This window comes from Rattus norvegicus, chromosome 18 (assembly GCF_036323735.1).
Source record: "Rattus norvegicus strain BN/NHsdMcwi chromosome 18, GRCr8, whole genome shotgun sequence".
NCBI lineage: Eukaryota > Metazoa > Chordata > Mammalia > Rodentia > Muridae > Rattus > Rattus norvegicus.
In genome coordinates, this window is record NC_086036.1 from 66,056,799 (window position 1) to 66,077,336 (window position 20,538).

Sequence of the window (20,538 nt, forward strand, 5' to 3'; positions counted from 1 at the left end):
TTCCTCTAAAACAGTGGTTCCCAACCTTCCTAATGCTCGACACTTTAATACAGCTCCTCATGTTTTAGTGACCCAGCCTTAAAATTATTTCTTTCCTACTTTATAACTGTAATTTTGCTACTGTTATGAATCATAATGTAAATATTTTTGAAGATAGAGGATTTTCCAAAGGGGTTGCAATCTACAGGTTGAAAACCACTCAAGTATCCCCAAGGACTTCTCATGCTTGCTCTTAACAAAAACAACCCCTTGCGTCTGAAAAGGTCTCACCACTCTTGCACCTGTCGACTAACACTATTTTTGCCAATTTGCTTATTTTATATGAAATTACTCATTTAAATTAATATAAAATTATTTATATAAATAATATCCGCTCAGTTTGTATATGTCCCCTTGGCACAACCTTACTTTGAATCCTTATTTATTGCGGTTTTGCATCTTTCAGGCTCTCTAGTCTCTAATAATCATATCAGCATACATATACCCTGTCTTCTGCTGATGACATTGGGAAGTCGCCTTTGGGAGTTATAGATGGGGTACCATCAAGAGCACCGTCGCATGTCTTTTGGTGACTGAACATAGAGTACACATTTGTTGTGTGTTCGTCTATAAGGCAAAACACTGGCTGAGGAACTTTTAACATTTTCTTCATGAGGAGATGTTGCCACACTTTCCAAAATTGTGCTTTCATGAATATCTATGTCTTCTAGTGATGATACAGATATTGATAATAGATAGAGATGGAGATGAAATAGAGATATTTTCTTTTAGTTATTTCTTGTTTATATCAGTCCTTATGCGTTATGTATTTGAGGTTCTTTAAGTATCCTTTATTGGTGAAGTGTCTGTTGGAGTCTTTTTGTCACTTTTCTATTGGATTTGAGGAATTTCTTAATTTTTACTTCGATTTGTTAAATATATGTGTCATGAATATCTACTCTCACCCAGAGGGTTGTTTGTAAATTTTCATTTCTTTTGTATTTGCTGTCTAATCAGGATGTCCCCACCCTTAATTTTTAACATTTGATCATTTGAACAGGGCTTTCCTATTTTCCTGTAATTAAATTTATCATCTCTTTCTCTTACAGCTCCTTCTTTTGGTGCTCTTAAGAATTCTGACTCCTCCAAATTGGCAAAGATGCTCTGTGATGCTTTATCCTGTCTGATTTTGAAAAGCAATAAAAATGTAGAAGATTGGCAAATATTAGCTATGGCAAGAGATAGTTTAGATTCTAGTTATCAGCATAATTTTAGCATGTAAGTTGATGCTTCCTCATGCCTTTGGAGGGACAGCTGCTTCAGTCCTACTCAGCAGGATAATGATCAACTGTGTTTGACCCCTGAACTGTAGTAAGTAGCCACATGCAGAAGGCTTAGGTTAAGTCTTCAAAAATGATTCTGTAGTTCGTCTCTAGATTATTGTTTATTATGGGGGAAAATGAGACGCATACACACTACTGTGTAAAATACTAAGGGGCTGTAGGAAAGGCAGTCATCCTCAGTGTCACTGAAAATGGCTTATTGCCTCAACTGACATGAGCTGGCATGCCCATCCCCCACATCATTTCAACACTTCGCATCATATATTTCATCTTTCTTTGTTTTCTTAGGTTACAAAGAGAAATGTGATAAAAGGTATTTTTCGTTAAAATATGATTATTTTCTTATTTTATTTCTTTAAAAAAAGACAGCTTTTTTATTAACTATTAAAGTTGTTTTTCTTTGGATTTCACAGATTTACACGTTCTAGGAGATTCTAAATCCATCTCTCAAGAACAACCACACAATGTTGAGAGCCTGGGTTTCTTGTGGGACATTCTGCTGAGTCACCAGTCATAAGGAACATGATGATCTGCCTGTGTTATTTTTATTTTGATTAAATAAATCATGAAAACTATAACCAATATTTAAAATCAATGAAGTAAGCTAAGAAGGTAATTTCATTCTTGGTCATTTTTACTTTTACAATTATTTTTATGTCACTCCTATGTATTACATGATGATTGCAAAGTGTTACAAAATTAAATGTATATTAACAGAAGAAGATGGGTTTCCTTATTCTCCTAAGGCCTCAAAAATAAATTTATATTAATCAGTCTCATTCTTCTTGCATGTATGTATCTTCCTGCTTAAAAGAATTTCTATTAAACATTTAATATTTAAACATGTGTCATTATTTAAACATGTGTCATTAAAATGATTTCTAACTGCTCTCCATGTCTAGTCTCTACTCTGTCTACTTCCCGTCATGTCTTACTGCACTCATATTTTGTACTTATGTTGTATACTATTTTCCTATATGTATTAACTGGGAATGGGTTACCATTCCTGGAAACAAAAATATAAAATATCTTAATCTAACCTCTTTTAGACCTGATTCAACCTACTCCTCTAATACTTGCTACATCCCTTACACCAACCTTAATAACTACTTGTCTTTGCACGTGAAATATGCATCTTAGCGTGCCTCTACTTGAGCCTATATTCAAATTATTTTCTCTATTTTGTACATACTCTTTTCCTTGTCCTTTATGGGCCACAGAGCCAGCCTGTCAAAGCCAACTTCTGAATATTGTGACACTTTATCACTCATTCTTATCCACACACAAAGAATCCCATGGAGAATGTGAGTTTTCCTTTACATTAGACGCCTATCAAATTCTGCTACTCGACCATCCATTCATTTCATGCAGAGCATTAAGAACCTACACTGTGAAAGAGAATTCTATTTTGTTTTTGTTTGTTTGTTTGTTTAATATGACATCATTTGTTGTTACTATTATTACTATTATTATTCAATTTACATCCCAAATGGGAACCTCCTTCCTGGCTCCTGGCAGAGTTCTTTCTCCCATCTCCCTTCCCTTTCACCTCTAAGAGGGTGCCCTCCCTCCCCAGGAATGCCCCCTTCCTGTGGGCATCAAGTCTCTATAGGATTAACTTCATCCTCTTCCACTGAGGCCAGACAAAGCAGTCCTCTGCTATATCTGTGTCCAGGACTTGGACCAGTCCATGAATGTTCTTTGGTTGATGGCTCAGTCTCTGAGAGGTCTGAGGGGTCCAGGTTACTCAACACTGTTAGTCTTCCTATGGGGTTGCCATCCTCTTCAGCTCCTTCAGTCTTTCCCCTGACTCTTTCATAGGGGTCCCTTGTTGTGGTTTGCCCTGAAGTTATCTGTATTTTGATGCTAATTCCACTGCCCCAAGGACAGCTGCCTAGTCAAGGACTCAGAATTCAGGTGGCTTCACCAGAACCACCTCCCCATTGAATTTGTAAAGTACAGGTGAGGGGCAGGTACAGGATAGAAGGAGGCCTGTCATTGGAGGAGGAGGAAGGATGGGCGGGAGAGAAGTTTGAAGGAAGAGGAGGAGACAGGAAAGAAAGGAGAGACAGGAGGGAGAGAAGGGCAGAGAAGCCCAGGTAGGACAAGATGGCAGATGATGTTAAGATTCTGCTCTGTGTATTTACAGGTTGTTATTAATGTTCTCAAGGGATGGATGGTACCGGGCTTTGTATGTTTAAGTGGGCAATTATATCTTATCAATTGGGTCAAAGATTATTGTGTCGTGTGTTCTTTTATGTGAGGGTTTGAGTGTAGGAAAGTGTGCGGCTGGGATGTGTTTCCGCCAAGATATCTAGCAGATATCTTGGGGCACCGTGGTGTGGACCTAGTGGGGTAAAAGACACCGTTACTTTTTTATTTTTATATTTTTACAACAACAGTCCCTGACCTCAATGATTGGCTGTGAGTATCTGCATCTGTCTCAGTCAGCTCCTGGTAGAGCCTCTCAGAGGATAGCTATGCTAGGCTCCTATCTACTAGCACAACATGGTATCAGTAATAGTGTCAGGGTTTTGTACCCGCCCATGGGGTGGATCCTAAGTTGGCCAGTCACTGGTCAGTCATTCCTTCAGTCTCTGCTCCGTTTTTGTCCCTTCATTTCTTGTCTTGAATAATAATAATGGACTAACTTCCTATTTGTGAAATCACATCTGTTCTATAAAGACAGATGTACAAATACATCACTTCAAGTGACAATCAACAGTGTGAAAAGTACAGAAAATAGAAGGGAGGAGGTGTTCTTCAAAGTAGCACCGACCTCCCTTGAAGAGTTTCTGCGTACTTCCACAAGAGATAATAGAATCACATGCAAACTTCTATTCGAATATTTGGTTTCCTAGAAATCACAGTCATTTCTTTAAAATATGCACCTGTATTCTGGATTCACATGAAGGAGACTGATCCTTAAAAGTTTGAACTAATCAGTAGTATTAGTGGATTTTCTCAGATGGTGTTCACAGGGCTGAGTTGCAGTACAGCAGTGGATCAGAGAGCCTTTTAGGATTGCTGCAGGAAGGGGCGGGACTTACAGGGGTGCACAAGTAGACAAACTCTGGGTCTTCCTTTTCTTCTTCAGGTTATTCTCATAAGAAACCTATTTCAGTTTTGGATCAAAAAAAAAATCTAGGTGTGTATAGTCTTTCCACTGCAGTGGGTACCAAAGCCCAGTCATAAAACAGTCTAGTACCTTTGTCCGGACTTGAAAGGTAAGAGGACAGAGGTCAACTCTGAAAATCACATGTCTGTCTTGTAGCAGGTTCCTTCTTAGAGTGGTGGAAAGGGCCAACTCGCCTTCCAACCAGAGAACAGAAAATTCTCAAAATATGGCAGGATGTAAATCTCAATACTGTAAGAGAAATAAAGAGTCCAAGCAAAGATGCTCAGCTCTGCTTATAATGAAGAAATAAGCAAGAAAGCTAACGTCTGGAGAATGTCAGTGCAGATTTTAACCTAGTTTCTTAGTTTGCGTTAGTCCTAAGCTCAGTATTGCTCATTTGATGTTAGCATAAATGGGACAAAATGGAAGGCTTTTTTAAATATTTAAAATCATCCCCCCCCCCGTTTTTGGTATGTTTTCCTATTAGCAAGCTACCTTTCAAGCAAAGCCTACAGTAGCTCATTTTAGCCTCCAAATGTAATTCTTCCCGTGAGTCTTCATGAAACTTGAGACTGTTTTCTACGGGACCAAGATGTCTGAGAGCCAACCATTTCCAAAATTGCATCATTAGAAGTCATTCAAATGAGATTCTGAAGCAATTTGAGAGAATTTTTAGACATCAGAGAACTGGAGATTATTTTCTGGTGTCTCCTCTATTTTTCCTTTTTCTTTCATTCGGCTATTGAGTCACCGGGCTTGCTCACATCCTGAATTAATTCCTCTTCATTCCTCCTCTGTGCCGAGGCAATCTGTATAATTGTGAGCACGTCATTACTCATTTTCGTCTTTCAGCTGACTGGAACTCAGTTGGGGAGCCAGTTGCCAGCCTGCGTGTACTCCAAGTTCTCAGCTGTAAGGGTTCTAACTGGTCCATGATGCTGTAATTATGATTTACAGCTCCTGATTCTGTAGCACGTTGCTTAGCTACTCAGTCACCCTCCTTACCCTGAGATCTCTGCTTCCACTTTGCACAGTTTCTGTTCCACAAAAGCTGTCATCTGGGTGCCCTTCATTGAAACTCTCATCTCTATGAAGCAAAGTCCCTAATTCTGATGAAACATTATTTCCTAAAATGGTGGAATCAATCCATGGAGAAACACCTCTAGTCATCGTAAGAACTCACGATTTCAGAAGTGTATGCCTACCCCCGTGCCTGATACTGAGCAGTGTCCCCATGAAGTGATACACACACAAGCTTGATATCACTCTTGAGAGTAAATCACTTCCAGATACTTTCGGAATGCAACCGTAATGTATTGATTATAGATTGCATTTTTTTTAACGACTGACTATAAAAAGCAATTCTTCTCCAATTCAGCAGTAGGTGTGACATTTAATAACATTTGTTTTTCCTCCATAAGTGTTAAAGGATTTATGGTCTTTCTGTTTTCCCTTGAATACTGATTGGCAGGTTTCAGATATATAAGAAATTCATATATCTTATATAGTATGTTTGTATTGTATAGTCGTAAAGAAGACTAAACAATAATAAAACAAAATTTCATTAAATCTTATAAAATGCATGCTGCTATATCATGAAGGGGTTGATTGTATGATTCAGCTCTACACTAGTTTCAGGAATTTCATATCAAGAGCAGATTGCATAAGGACAAAGGAAGTTGCAAGGTCAGAGAATGCAGAAGTATAAAATTTTATTTAAATGAAATGTAAGATGCACAAAGACAGGGTGGTGGTAATGGTAAGTCATCATTTTACATAGTGGAAAATAGAGAGGGAAGGTTAGAAAGTTTCTATGTCTAAATTGTGAGATGGCTTAGCTGGTAAAGAAGCTTCCTCCATAAGCCCGATGATGAGAGTTCAATCCTTAGAACCTACACAAAGATAGATGAGACCCACACAGGTGTCCTCCAACCTCCATGCATGTGCAGTGGCATGTGTACATATTAAAGCTAATGAAGTGGTTTAGTTTAAAAGATTTTTCACTTTTATTTACTTAAAAACTTTTATATAGTATATTTTGATCATGTTTTCCCATTTCCCAACTCCTGTCAGGTCTTCTCTACCTCCTTACTCAAATTTATACTCCCTCTCTTTTCCCTCTGTCTCTCTCTGTCTCTGCCTCTATCTCTCTGTCTCTCTTCCTCTCTCTGTCTCTCTCTTACACTCTACTCTTTAAAAGTCAAAAATCAAAATAAATAAGCGAATGACCAACAAGACAAAAAAGAAAGAAAGAAACTCCATAAAACAAACAAACAAAGAAACAAAAATCTGTATAAAAATGTAGTTCATTTAGGTTTTGTCATGGATCTTGCCCTGGAGTATGGTCGATATATTCAGTAACAGTCCATTGGAGGAAAACCAGTGGATATCAATTGCAAATATCTTGGTTAGAGATGGAATCCCCATGTCTACTTCTCCCCCTCAGAGTTAGGACGCCATCTGGCTTGAACCTGTGTTGGTCTTAGGCGCACTGCCACAGTCTCTGAGTTCACATGCAGCCCTGTTGTGTCTAGAAGACATTTTCCTTGCACTGGTCAAGAACCTGAGACAGAATAGGTCATGTGGCTCGGGAAAAAATAATAACATTATTCTGTCAAAGGAACAAAGTGTCAGTGCACTCAGCTGCTAAGAAATCTTTCCAGGCCAAATTACAAAAACAAACAAACAAACAAAACCAGGAAGGGTTAAAATTATCTATGTATGTATGAATGTCACGTGAAGATTATGTACTCAGTGAGGCAAGCTCAGTTGATGGAATGGTTTGATAACCATATTAAAAATTTTACATTTAGGGTACAGTTTACCACCCCCCTACAATGGGTTAAGTGACACCTTTGGTGTTGTTCTTCTATCAATCAGGGGCACAGCAGATGGCAGTCCTTTGTTCATCCTACTTTGATGCCTGTTTTAGTGATCAAAGCTCTGTTACTCCTAGGAACATAAAAATCAAATCAAATCAAATCCAGACAGTGCAGTGCAGGAGGAAGAAGAGAGACGGAGACCCTTGTCACACCATTGCCATGTGGTGTGGGCAGGGAAAGATGCCCAAAGACCTGCCCTGCTCCCCACTGGACAGACAGTCCATAGATACACACAGAGCCCTACCTACCTACCACCATACAGCATGGGAGAAGGGAAACAGAGACCTGCAGACCACCATGCCACCCACAGACTTGCTCTTCGGTAAAGGGCACAAGAGGGCCATAGACAGACACTTGCTGGAGCATGTCACCCAGGGCATGACCACCAGCCATGTGGTCAGCCTAAAGTGGGAGCTACCACAATGTGCAATTATATGGTGGACAGATGGGAGAGAAAGAGAAGTGGAGTGACTTGAGCATTGTGAAGAGAGATGAATCTAGAGACTTGCTGGTGGAGGGGAGTAGCCTGTCCCCGCCACCTGGGGCCATGGTGAAGTGTACCAGCCTGAGCTTCCACTGAGCACCATGTCTGGGTCCATGGCTATGCAGTGGCAGGGGTCTGTGTCAATGGTCGCACCTCATGTTGCCTCTAGAGAACATGGGGACATGCCTGACTGAGGGACTACATGGATGTTCAAGGGCTGTGCAGAACTTGCCCCGCCTTTCACTGGCTGAAGCACTTGGGAGACTCTGCCCTGAGCATTGGCCAGACAGCACAACGGAGCTGGCCCTTTCGCAGGTGTTTGGGTGAGCCGCCTAGAGGACATAGGTGTGGGAACTCTGACTGCCAGTCTTAGGCTGTGTTAGTGTGGGTGTGATGCCCAGGTCCTTCACCACCTCTGGTCATTGGGAAAGCTTCCGGTGTGGTCATGAGTTTGGGAGAACCAGTCCTGCCCCTCACTATCTTGAACTGACCCTGGTGGTGGGGGCACAGGTGACCTGGCCCCAAGAGCTAAAGAGCAGGAGAGCTAGCCTCATCACTCCTCTGCTGTGAGGCATTTGTGCAGGGGTTTTGTAATAGCTCCCCACTTTGCTCCTCACAACCTGTGGCAGTTGAGAGAACTGGCTCTGAGGGCATGAGAAGAGAGCTAGCCCTGCCCCCTTACTGGGTATAGCACTCTGGTCTTGACAGAGAGGCACAGGTGAGCCAGCTCTACAGGTTTGAGAGTGGGAGAGCTGGTCTAGCCTTTCAGAGGATGCAGCGCTTGGGAGCATGTGTTTTGATTGGGTACCACAGTGGAACCGGCCCATAAGCAGTGGGTGAGCCAGCCCTAAGGTCATGAGAACAGGAGATCTGACCCTGCCTGGCTCCTGCTGATGTGACAGGCACTGGGTGATCTGTCCGCAGCAGTGATGGGGAGCTTTCCTTGGTGGTGTGGATAAGGAAGAGATTGCACTCTAACCAGCTCAGCCACCACCCAGGCCCAGATCCAGAGATCTGAGTTGGCCCAACCCCAAACCTATGTTACTTTGGAACAGTTGAGCTCTATAAAAAGGACAGTCCTGGTGATCCAAAGCTGTAGGACCTCCGTGACACGGGGCAACAGGATGACTGGGAGGAGGCTCAGTGAGGAGCCAATACAGATGGCATCACAGAAGCCAGAGATCTTGGACCAGAATATTTGCAAGTGAAGATGTGTGGACAGAGAGACATACTGTGGGACATGCTGTGGCACACTTATGGTTTCCATGATGAGATGTTTTCTAAGCTTTAGGTGGTTCGTTTGTAAGAGAGTGTGTGTGTGTGTGTGTGTGTGTGTGTGTGTGTGTGTGTGTGTGTGTGTGTGTGTGTTATTTGGAGAGGGTGTTGTTGCAAGGGCAAAGGGTGAATATGAAGAAACTGGGAGATGTACGGGGCTAGGGTGTTTGATGTGAAACTCACAACAAATCAACAAAAGGTTTAAAATATTGTTCATTTTCTTCTTTCAGGAAAAATATAGTTCATAGAAAAGAGACATGAAATATGAAAATGGAAGAGTTTCTATGTACTACAATTGTGCAGTAATTTGTCTGGTCATTTGGAATAGCACGAATTACTGGATGCTTAAAGATGTCTTGTAATCATTTTAATGAGCTGCAAATGTGGATAGTTTCTATGGTGGAAAAAGCCTAGATTTTTTTTTATCATTTAATAATGTAGTAATAAAAAGGAACCCAGATAATACTGCCAAATATTTGAAACAATGAAAATAGACTACTATCTTTCACGTTTATTAAATTTTCTATGCTATATCTATGTTCCCTCATCTGTACAGTAAAATTACTTGGGGGAAATTTTTTGAGATTTTGTGCATTCAACTGTGCAGTGCAGAATAAACCAAGGGGAATGCAGACGCTGAAATGTGTTTGATTGACAGCTATAAAAATAAATTATTGTCTATTCCTAGGATTAACCATGTGGCATAAATGCTATTTTCAGGATATCATATGTACCCCTGTATTCTACACTTCTTAGGTAATTAGGTTAGAATGATATGGCCATTTTTGACCAATGGGCTCATGACAGTGATGTGTAAATTATACAATTTCTAGGTCAATGCTTCAAGATCACATGTGCTCCTCCAGTTTCCCTTTGCCCTTGCCATGGTGGAGTTGGGGGCGTCATGCTGTAATGGATATATTGAAAGAAGAAAGCGTGGATGTCCAGGTCATTATGTAGAGAAAAAATTAAACAACTTAGCAAGGAACTAAGCTCTTCACACCCCAAACCAGTCTTGGCCCACAGCAACAGGTGAGCCGAATCTGGCTTGTAGTCTGCATGTGAACTCTTTGCAAACTAAGAATGATTTTAAGTGTTAAACTGTTAGAGAAAAACCAAAGCAGAAGTAGACTAATATGTCATGGTCTGTGAAGTCTTCATAAATTCAATCTTGGTGCTGATAAATAAGTTTTGTAGGAACACAGAAGCTCTTATTTGTTTCCTGTATTGAGCATGACTGATAGTTTTGATAAAGGAGAATTGAGCAGATTGACTAATACTACAACATAAACAAGCCAAGATATTTGCGCTCTGTTTTTTTTTATAGCCCCTCCCCTTTGAGTCAACGACTCCATTGCCCAACAAATCCTCATTGAGATGGGTCCTTCATTGCCTGTTTTGCAGCTAATTTCTGCTTTACTCTCAACAGTAAGTGATGAAAAGTGTCGAAACCTGACCCAGAATGAAGAAGCCAACTGAACTCTGTGAGGTAGGTAGAGCAAATTTGGAACTGAGGAGATGGAAAATGAAGGCTGATGTAGTAGTTCCTGGAAACTAGAATGATATAATTCAGGAGTTATGTTTGGTCATTGTCCATTACTTGCTAAAAGGCTAAAAGTTGTAATCGTCAGAGTTAGGAAGTTCTACAAATCAGGAGCGAAGGGAAGCCCCCTCCTCACACACATACCTTGGTCTTCTAGATGATGTTCCATTGCCTTCCAGTCAGCTACGTTCCCATGAGAATCCATTCTCCTTGCATTCGTTGCTCTTCCACAGTTGATTGGACCACTTGCTTCAGCTGGCGTCAACGGATCCCTTTTACTTGGAATGAACAAAAGGCTCCTACAGTCTCTGACCTCAAGGAACTTTTAATTAAAATTTCCAGAAAGCTCTCATCAATATTTAATCGGGGAAAGCACTAGTGACAAAACACAGTCTGTCATGGAGACAGGAACAACATTCTGCGGTAGTCCACATCCTCTTTTAAGTCTCTCGCCCCTACTACATGTCTTGATATCTTTAAAACTAAATATTGTGCTTTGTAGTTCCTTTGAAGATTTAGCATGCCAACCCAAGGAAATTCTTTTAGCAAAGGACGGACTTGAACCTCAAGTTCATTATTAATTTGATACATGAATTTGTAGAGTAACTTGAGGAGACCTATTTCTAAGGCTGTTTCATGCTTAATTAAATAAGAGCAATGATTCATAAATCTAACCAAAGCATTATTTATCTTGAAATTCATGAACGCAATCCAACAGATCCTTAGATGCCCTATTATATGGCATTATGTAAATATACTTGTTCTTTCTCCTCTTTCTAGAGAGAAGGTAAGACACTTAAAGGGTGTCACAGTGAAAAATAGGGCTAAGGAACATTAAAGAGTTGTCATCAATATCAAAGAAGAAATAGATATGGGAAACTTTGAATGCAGCACAGGGCCAGAGACGTGGGTTTACGAAGTCCTCTTCCTCCTTGACATTTAGTCAAGCTTCTCACTTATTTGGACATGGTTTCCTGATTACGTTACAGTTACCCAGAGGGTAAAGACTCACAGATCTTTGCATGACTTCTACTGCACTTAAGTAGGAAATCATTAAATATTTATGAAAAGATTGCTAAACAAGCAAGTCCTGCTTGTGTGCACTACTTTCACAATGAAGTAATTCTCTTTTCTCTCCCTCTCCCCCTCTCCACCTCCTTCTCCGTCTCCCCCTCCCACTCCCCCTCTCTTCAATTTCAGTGGGTTTTTTACGGTGTAGGGATAAGACCAGGACCTCCCCTATGCCAGACAAATCCTCTTCCACGACTTGCAAGTCCCTTCCACCTGGTTCACTGTTTTAGATAATGAGGTAAAAGACTGATATTAGAACCAAGAGTTTCCTCTCTGTCTATTCATTAACAATTTGTTATTGCGATATTTAAAAATATTGGCATTCTGGCAATAACAAAAATATTTGCCCAGTTTATCCCACGATCCACTTCACTTCTTTTCCAAGCAATACAAATTCTAGGAAAATGAAAACATTTCAACAGCTTGTTTCTTTTGATCTGCATGCGACTGTTTATCTGTTTTATGTGATGAACTATGGCTGGATGTGTCCCAAGGACTCATGTGCTGGGAGCATCGTCCCCCAACATAATGGTATGGACGGAGTGGGACATTTAAGAGGGCATTATGCTATGGAGGTACATTTGGATGTGGTTAGTGTCATCCCTAAAGGGCGGACAATGGTTCCCACTAGAGTATAACAGAGCGACCTCCCTCCAAGCTACCATCTGAAGCCCCTTTCTCTTTTATTCATTGGTCATCTCCTCCTTTCATGTGATGCCACCTACTGTGCTGTAACATAAGCAGAGCTTTCTCCTCTTCTTTGGCTTTTTTTTTTTTTTTGTTTATTATTGCAGCTTTCCAACCGATGAAGTTCTGTATCAGAAATCACCCAACAAAACCAGACAGAGACAACAGCTTTCCCCACTGAGGCCCCAGGATTCTTCTCTGAGCTATTTACCTCAGAAATGCAGCTGCTGTCCTGTCATCATTAAAATTTCTTTGCGATCCTGCTGCTTCTGACCTGCTTCCTTATCAGCTTGGACCTTCCCTGCTACCACATCCTTATTTGGTTGCTATGCAACCAGCCCTGGAAGGCATTCTACTTTGTCTATGCCTTCCTTCCAATGGATGATTTTTTTTTTAATGTGTTTTTATTTAGCTGCAACGTGCATCTAATGCTCTTAATGTCCTCAGCTGTGGCTCCGAATCTTGAGTTCTGACAAAGCGTTTCAGGACACAAATTTGATATTTGATTCACTTCCTATCTGATTGATTTTCCAGGAAAACTTTTGGACATTTCCCCCGGTTTTCCTCTTTCTCTGTTAAACACTGTCATGGTTTTTACTGTCAAGCGGTTATAACCTTTCAAATTGATCTTCCATCACCGTGGGATAACCATTTTCAGCAAACATGGAGGCAGTTGTGTTTACAAACCATACACAGTCGTTTGGGTTTTCCTTCAGAGTTTTTGTTCTAGTCCAGAAGTTTTGTAGACCTCTTATGAAATGTCATTAATAAAATTACAGTCATGCGTGAAGGGTTTTTTTTTTATTTAAAGATTCATGAGCTAGTTACAAAATGTGTGCAGTTCTTGAGAAAAGATCAGTCTTTCTAATGGCTCAATTCTTTAATACAGTTCCTCGTTTGTGGCGACCACCCCCAACCATGCTGCTACTTCATAAGAGTAATTTTGCTACTGTATGAATCATAGTGTAAATGTCTGTGTCGTCCTATGGTCTTAGGTGACCCCTATGAAAGAATTTTTTTTAACTCCCAAAGGGGTCTCAACCCACAGGTTGAGAACAACTGCTCTAAACAAATGGGTTTTACTTTGTTTTTAAATATATATTTGTTTCTGTGTGTGTGCACGTGGATGTGTGGGTGTGTGTGTCCACATGTGCCACACCGTGAATGTGTAAGTCAGAGAACAACTTGTAGGAGTCTGTTTATCTCCACAGACCAAACTTGGGTCTTTGGGCTTGATAGCAAGCAATTTTCCCTGCTAACCTCTTGTGGCAGCCTCAAAGTAGAAATATCAAAAGCTAAAGTTATTTGTATTCTCCCTTAACAAACTAACGGCGAAACTTAATTATGCACATAAAGTTTGAGTTGACAGATAATATGTCATCACACATTGTGTACATGTGGTGAAATACCCTGCTACATCACATAAAAATGCCCTTGCTATATCAATTAAAAATAAGAATGTATTTTAAATGCTCATTAAGGGACTAGGGTATTGGCATTATGAGTACAAGGTTTTGTCGCACAAACATAATGATCTGAGTTTGTATCTCAGGCACTCAAGTAAGGATAAGGTGGCCATAGTAAATTGCTGATGATCCAAGCCTTTGGAAGGTAGGGACAGAAGCCTGAAGCAAGATGGTGAAACAAGCTCTAGGATCAGCATGAGACATTGTTTTAGCAAATAAAGGGAAGAAGAAACAAGAAAGATACTTTGGTCCAGACAAAGCAGGAGCTGAATCTGAAAGCTGTATCAGCAAGTCTCCCAATTACCTCTGGTCATGCCATCCCTCTCTAGGCCACGGACCACAAGTCCTTAGACATGTTCTCCAGTGAGAGTTGTCTGTAAAGAACTGAGGACATAGATTCTAAATGTTCAGTTATGAACATGATCGAAGAAGCCAAGGAGCAAACAGCCAAATACCAGAGTGAGTAATAATGAATAGAAAAATATAATAAATATTTTATTATAATATATATATCATTATATATCTTTAATTTGATATTTATATTATTATACTAAATATAGCTTTTATTATAGTAATTAATATTAATATAGTATAGTAAATATATTATATCAAATATGTGATTAATATATTTATATTTATTCTTTTATACATTTTTATATTTATGTTTTTAATATTATAACATTTTAGTATAGTATATGTTACATATTAGTATATAATATATAAAACATATTTATATATTATAAAGTATTTTTCATTATAAGAAGTAATAAAAAGATAAAAAACAAGCAAAACTAAAGCTGAAATGAAGAAGTAACTGAAAAATTTTAAAAAGTCATTTAGAAAACTTGGGGAAAAGCCTTAGCCATAGATAAAGTAGAAAACTGAACATCAGGACTTGAGGATAAGGTGGAGGGACTGGGCCCCCAGTGAAAGAAAATTATACACAAAAGAAAGGTGTGGGCATTTGGAATACCATGAAATGTCTATGAATTAAGGGCATAGAAAAAGGAAAATAATCTCAAAACAATAACACTGACAAGACCTTCAATGAGGTCATATAAGAAAACTTCCAGCTTTGCACAGGGGCAGTGTCGCAGCCAATGAGGTTAATCCGAGGCGCGATTATTGCTAATTGAAAAGAAAACTTCCTCCAAATGTAAAAAAAAAAGCAATGTAAAAAGCACACAGAATACCAAATAAGACTAGAAAAGAAACACCCTATATATACAGTAGTTCAAATACTATAGAGAACAAAATGGGGGAATTGAAAGCAGAAAGAGAAAGACACTGCAAATATTGAAAAACAAAAATAACAACAACAACAACAAAAAAAAAAAAAACATCAGAGCAACAACCAATTTCTCAATGGAAACTTTAAACCATAAGAGCCTAGAGCAACGTACTCCAAACTTTAAAAGGCCAGAGATGCCAATCCACACTATTTACCCACCACAACTATTTGCTCTGGTTGAAAGAGGAAAATAACTTTGCAAAATATATTCAGGCTAAAAGAATTCACGGTCACCAAAGCAGCCAATAAAGAATACTAGAAGCAATACTTCAGACTGAAGCAAGGAGTAAACATAGTGGTGAGGCTACAGAAACATTACAAACAAAGATATAATTAGTGAAACAAAAAATAGAACTAAACTACAAGCATCAAAAAGGACAGTAGTCAACATATACCTCTCAATAATAACTTTAAATATTCAGGCATCAATTTCCTAATCAAAAGACTTTGGTTAGCAGAGTGTATCTGCTTGCCCACTTTTTGCTGTCTACAACCACTTTGAAGTGAAAGGATGAACAATGTATTCCAAACAGATGATACCAGGAAGCAAACAGCCTGTCACAATGTCTGTCGAAACAGAACTCAAACAAAAATTAATCAAAAGACATGAAGAAGGACACTTTCTTCTTCTTAAAAGATCAATTAAGTAAATAACTGAATATGATCATGCCAGATTTTAAAAGGTACTACAGAGGTATATTAGTAAAAGAAAAAAAAAACTTTGCACTGACACATGACAGACATATCAATCAACAAAACAAAGCAAAATAGGGGACCAAATGTGAGTGTCCAAAGTACCCCCAAATGACATTTGACAAAGATGTCAAAAATGAATCCTGGGAGAAAGAGAATATTTTCAATGTGTGGTGCGGGGAAAACCGGATGTCCACCTGTAGAAGAATGAAGTTAGACCCATAACTATTGCCCTGCACAAAATGGATTAAAGACTTCAGTATGAATCTGAAACACCAGAACTACTACTATGATAAAACGTAAGGTGTACATAGCAAAATCAACATGTAGTAATGAACAATTTTCTAAATAAGAGTCCATTCACTCAGTAATAAGGTCAACAACTAACGAATTGACTAGATTAAATGTTTCTCTACCGCAAAGGAAACAACCAAGAACAGAGGAAGCCTAAAAGGTGGGAGAGAATGTTTTCATCTATGCCATCCACAGACCATTAATATTGAAATTATGGAAAAATAAACAAAGAATCAAGAAAATAAATGATCCCAGTTGACCCAGTTAAAGTGACCTATTGGCCTGAATGGAGTTCTCAAAAGAAGACATAAAAATGGTTAAAAATATCTCTAAAATGTTCCATATCTCTGACCATTATGGATAAAAAAATTAAATCACTTTGAGATTTCTTTTTATTCCAGTCAAATGGAATGGTTAAGATCGAGAGACCAACTGACCTCAAGTGCTGGTCAAGAGCCCACTCCTAACCACTCCTATCCTAAAGTTATCTGCAGCTGTTACCTGCTGGCAAAAGAAAAGTAACTTTCCTCCAGTGGAGAGTTATTAGGTATATTACCAATGCTCCATGGCAGGTCCCACACCTAGGAGTGCTTGGCCAACACAAAACAAAACTCCGTGGTCGTTTTTGTACTTTGCTTTGTTTGAGAATTTTGCCTTACTGTGCGGGTGGTTGTGTCTTGTTGCTTGGGGCTTAGTTTTTTCAGCGATAGCTTTTGCGACAGAAAATTGAGTGGGTATGGAAGCTGGGAGAGGCTGTGAGAAATAAAGGGCGGGGGGGAAACATCATCAAAATGTGTTGTATGAAAAAAATTAATAATAGAAAACCAAACAGCAGCTCTGTCTTCTCATCCCACATCGAGCATGTGTTTCTTCCCAGATGCCAGGAAAGCAAGAGGCTCCCAGGACCCAAGGGGGACGACATGAGCTGAAATAGCCAACAAAGGGGAGAGAGAACCTGTAGAGACCATATCTAGAAGCTAGGCAATGGTTGGAGGATGGTGCCACTTTCTCATCTCCAAATTTTTAACCCAGAATTGCTCCTGCATAAGGGAAATACAGAGACAAAGAGTGGAGCAGAGACTGAAGGAAAGGCCACCCAGAGACTGCCCATGTGGGGATCCATCCCATGTGTACCCGCCAAACCCAGTCACTTGGGAGAGAGCAAAGTGATTTATGAGGAGAATGGAGAAAATACTAGGCTAATGGAGAAAGGGTGAGAGGAAGGTGTCGAGCCAATACTAAGAAAGTCCAAACAATGAAGATCTATCCTTGGATCAGTAGAACAGATCAGGGCATCTAAGTGCAGAAACAGACAAGTGTGAATAATTATGTCTTTTACAAAGTTGCAAGATCAATCCAAAGAGAAAGTTGATAACTAATCAAAGCACCCCTAAGATTACCAGTACCTGAATCTTATACACCTTATACACGCACAAAAATAGTGCAAAATGGATGGACCTTGGAGTAAAACACGAAATAGAACCTCTAAGATTTGGGGGAAAAAATCATACTGATTCTTAGGATGTAACATTGGACAGTTTTTATTCACGACACCAAGCATAGGACTCAGAAAGGGGGAAGTCGTTAAGTGGGACTCCAGTGCTCACCATGTCTTTGCTCTGTGGGAGCATACGTGAAGAAAATGAAAGGAGGAGAGAAATTACAGGGTAAACGCACAACTCATGGTGAACGTTTTTGTCAATTTGTTTAGAAATAGAATTAACTGTATGAATAGATATTTTCCCAATGCAGTCAGTTATACTGAACATCAGCATATGAAAATACAACCAGCGTTACTACTTATTAAAAACAGGCAGTTGACAATACACCAAAGCACCATCTACATGTTCATGAGCTGAGAAACTCAAGGGTGGGGACGCCAAGTGCTGCCACAGGTGCAGAGAGACCGGGATTGCCCTTGATACTATTTTAAAAGTCCTCTCAGAGGTGAAATTACTCCATGGCCTACTAATTGTTACAAAAGCGGAAGTCCTAGAAATCTAAATAGGTCTTCATATATAAATGCCTGTGTGTAAACTCTCTTGACGTCTTTGGTTAAATACCAGACTTTGAACTCATGTTCTTCAGCAAGGCGGTAGTTAAGCAGAGATGCTTACATGCTCCGAAATGCTATCCAGAAAGAAAACGGTCGACATCCTAAGAACTCCAGGGACTTACGCTAAATAAAAATAATCGGCCCTTCCAAAGGTTCCCCATCATATTACTAGGTTTACGTCAACGTCAACTTCCTTCACTGGGATGCTGTTTCTGAAATGGCCAATTGTTCCTTTAAAAAGGTATCTCCAGGTTTTTGTACCTGCTCATGTTTGTAAATAAGTTACGCTCTTAAGAAATTTAAATCTTATTACGTACATGGATATTCTGCCGGAACGAATGTATGCCAATGCACTCATGCATGTCTGGGGACCAGAGAGGACAAAACAAGACGTCAGGTCTGCTTAGACTGGAGATACAGACAGTTGTGAGACATCATGTGGATGCTAAGAATCAAACCTGAGTCCTCTACAAGAGAAGCCAATGCTCTTAACTTCTGAGCCTACCTCCAGTCCCAGAAATATACTTAAAAACTGAGTTTAGATTTATAGCTACTAATGACTGGGAACTATCTCCGGTCCCCCAAAAAATATGCTTAGAAATTGAGGTTATTTTTTATAGCTATAATGGCTAGGTTCAATTTAAAAAAAATAGAAATGTTGTCATTAGAGACTTTGGTAATATTTTCAAGGAATGGGTTCCTCCCCCAAACTAAAATAAAAGCTATAAATCTTCCAACTGTGTTTTCAGACCTGCAGCCGGAGGATCCTGTGTGTGAAGAGAAGCACCACAGAGACATCTACTGGCAGCGTGTTTTGCGTCTGGCCTTTCCTGTGTTGTATCCTAACGAACTGTACTGAACAGCCAGTCCTAATCAGCCTTGCATAGGAGCACTATTTAATACAGCCATATAGACAATTACATCGCCCAGCAACCTGGGACCATTAATTGGAAGTCTGGAGGGACTGGTGTGCTCACAGACCAATCTTCCCTTCGCATGCACTCCACTGGTTTTATAGCATTCTGACGGGCACGCTGGAAAACCGCCATCCTGGTAAAACGCAGCCAGCGAGGCCGAGGGTGAGGAAATTCACAAACACAGCCCACTCCGAGATCTCTGCATGCCTTTCTAGTGCCTTCGGCGATGGATCCTAGAGTTTGGCAAGTTAGGCAATGACTGAAACCAGTGGAGAGTTTGAAATCTTTACTCTTCACACCGGGTAGGCTCCGCTGTGGAAAGGGCCGAGCACATGGGCACGAAGGAACGGTAGCTTTCATAGCTCTTTCCTGGCGGCACCACGGTACTCCGCCATTTCTACTGCTGTAGAGTTTCCTGGCTGCCTTTCCATGTACTTTGTGGGCATCTTTGAAGGCCTGGTCGTTTCATATTTCACTCCAGAGACTCAGTCATGGAGAGCACTTGATAGGAAAAGATAGCTATGTAATACTTTATTGAGTTTTCACTTAGAGGATGCGATTGGAATGTACCGGGTGATCTGTGAACCTGTAGCCATCAGAAGGAGACCCTGACGATTGACACAGATTTATATATATTCTATTCCTAGCACTCTCCCCTCTCTTCTTCTAGAATCAAAAAGTTGGTACTACAATGGAAGGCAAGAGACATTGTCTGGCAAAGTTTGTCTTGCACACTGATCTGTAAAAGAGAAATGGGGGTTTGTACTAAAAGGGCACTTCTGTGGTCTACAACAGCTAATGGAGACAGGGTGTCTCTGTGTGGCCCTGGCTGTCCTGGAACTCACTCTGTAGACCGGGCTGGCCTCGAAATCACAGAGATCTGTCTGCCTTTGCCTCCCCAGTGCTGACATTAAAGGCCCGCACTACCGCCGCCCAACTACAAAAGTTAATTTTGAAATTGGCCACAGCGCGTTCAACATTAGCCAAGAGATGGGATTTTTATTGTGTTTGCTGATTGTAGGAGCAGCACATTCTGATTGGAAGAAAATCCGAATCCTTTATATCCTATTATTTTCTAGAGAAAGGAGCCTGGCAGAAGATGCTTTCTAATGTCGTAGTGTGTGTATACACACAAGTATACATGCACACACTCAAATCTACATTTACGACACAGGATGCTGTTTGTCACTGGGTCACAGCTTTATTCCTAAAACCACGGCGTCAAGCTGTTTCCTTTGCTGCGGCTCGTGGTTGCTCCACTTTTGCTGAATGCGTTTTGTATGGACTGAGGTAGAGCTTCCTCTTTCTTATTCTCTTGAGTCAGAGAAGTAATCGGAGGATGTGACCTTCCCATTTGTCTTCCCCCTACTTCCTATGTGATAAGAACTTCATTATTAGTTGATGTTCCTCCCTCTATTTTCCTCTAAATCCACACAACA

General features: G+C 40.1%; 1 protein-coding gene and 1 pseudogene across 4 annotated transcripts in view; one reads left to right on the forward strand and one right to left on the reverse strand.

Annotated features, from left to right (window-relative positions):
- Rab27b (RAB27B, member RAS oncogene family) overlaps window positions 1-12,799 on the reverse strand; it is a 199,368-nt gene extending 186,569 nt beyond the window's left edge. For 2 of the 4 annotated variants that reach the window (XM_063277636.1, XM_063277635.1), the window contains exons 1-2: window positions 12,594-12,722; window positions 10,769-10,902 (exon numbers count right to left, since the gene is read on the reverse strand). Coding sequence is in view for 1 of the 4 variants with exons in the window: in XM_039097199.2 (XP_038953127.1) it covers window positions 10,769-10,829 (61 nt within the window). In the remaining 3 variants the exon portion in view is untranslated. Of the gene's footprint in view, window positions 1-10,768; window positions 10,903-12,593 lie in introns of all 4 variants that reach the window. The other 2 variants (XM_039097195.2, XM_039097199.2) reach the window with 2 other exon arrangements.
- A 2,120-nt stretch (window positions 12,800-14,919) lies between these two features.
- On the forward strand, window positions 14,920-14,998 carry LOC120098422 (U4 spliceosomal RNA; annotated as a pseudogene).
- The last annotated feature ends 5,540 nt before the right edge of the window (window positions 14,999-20,538 follow it).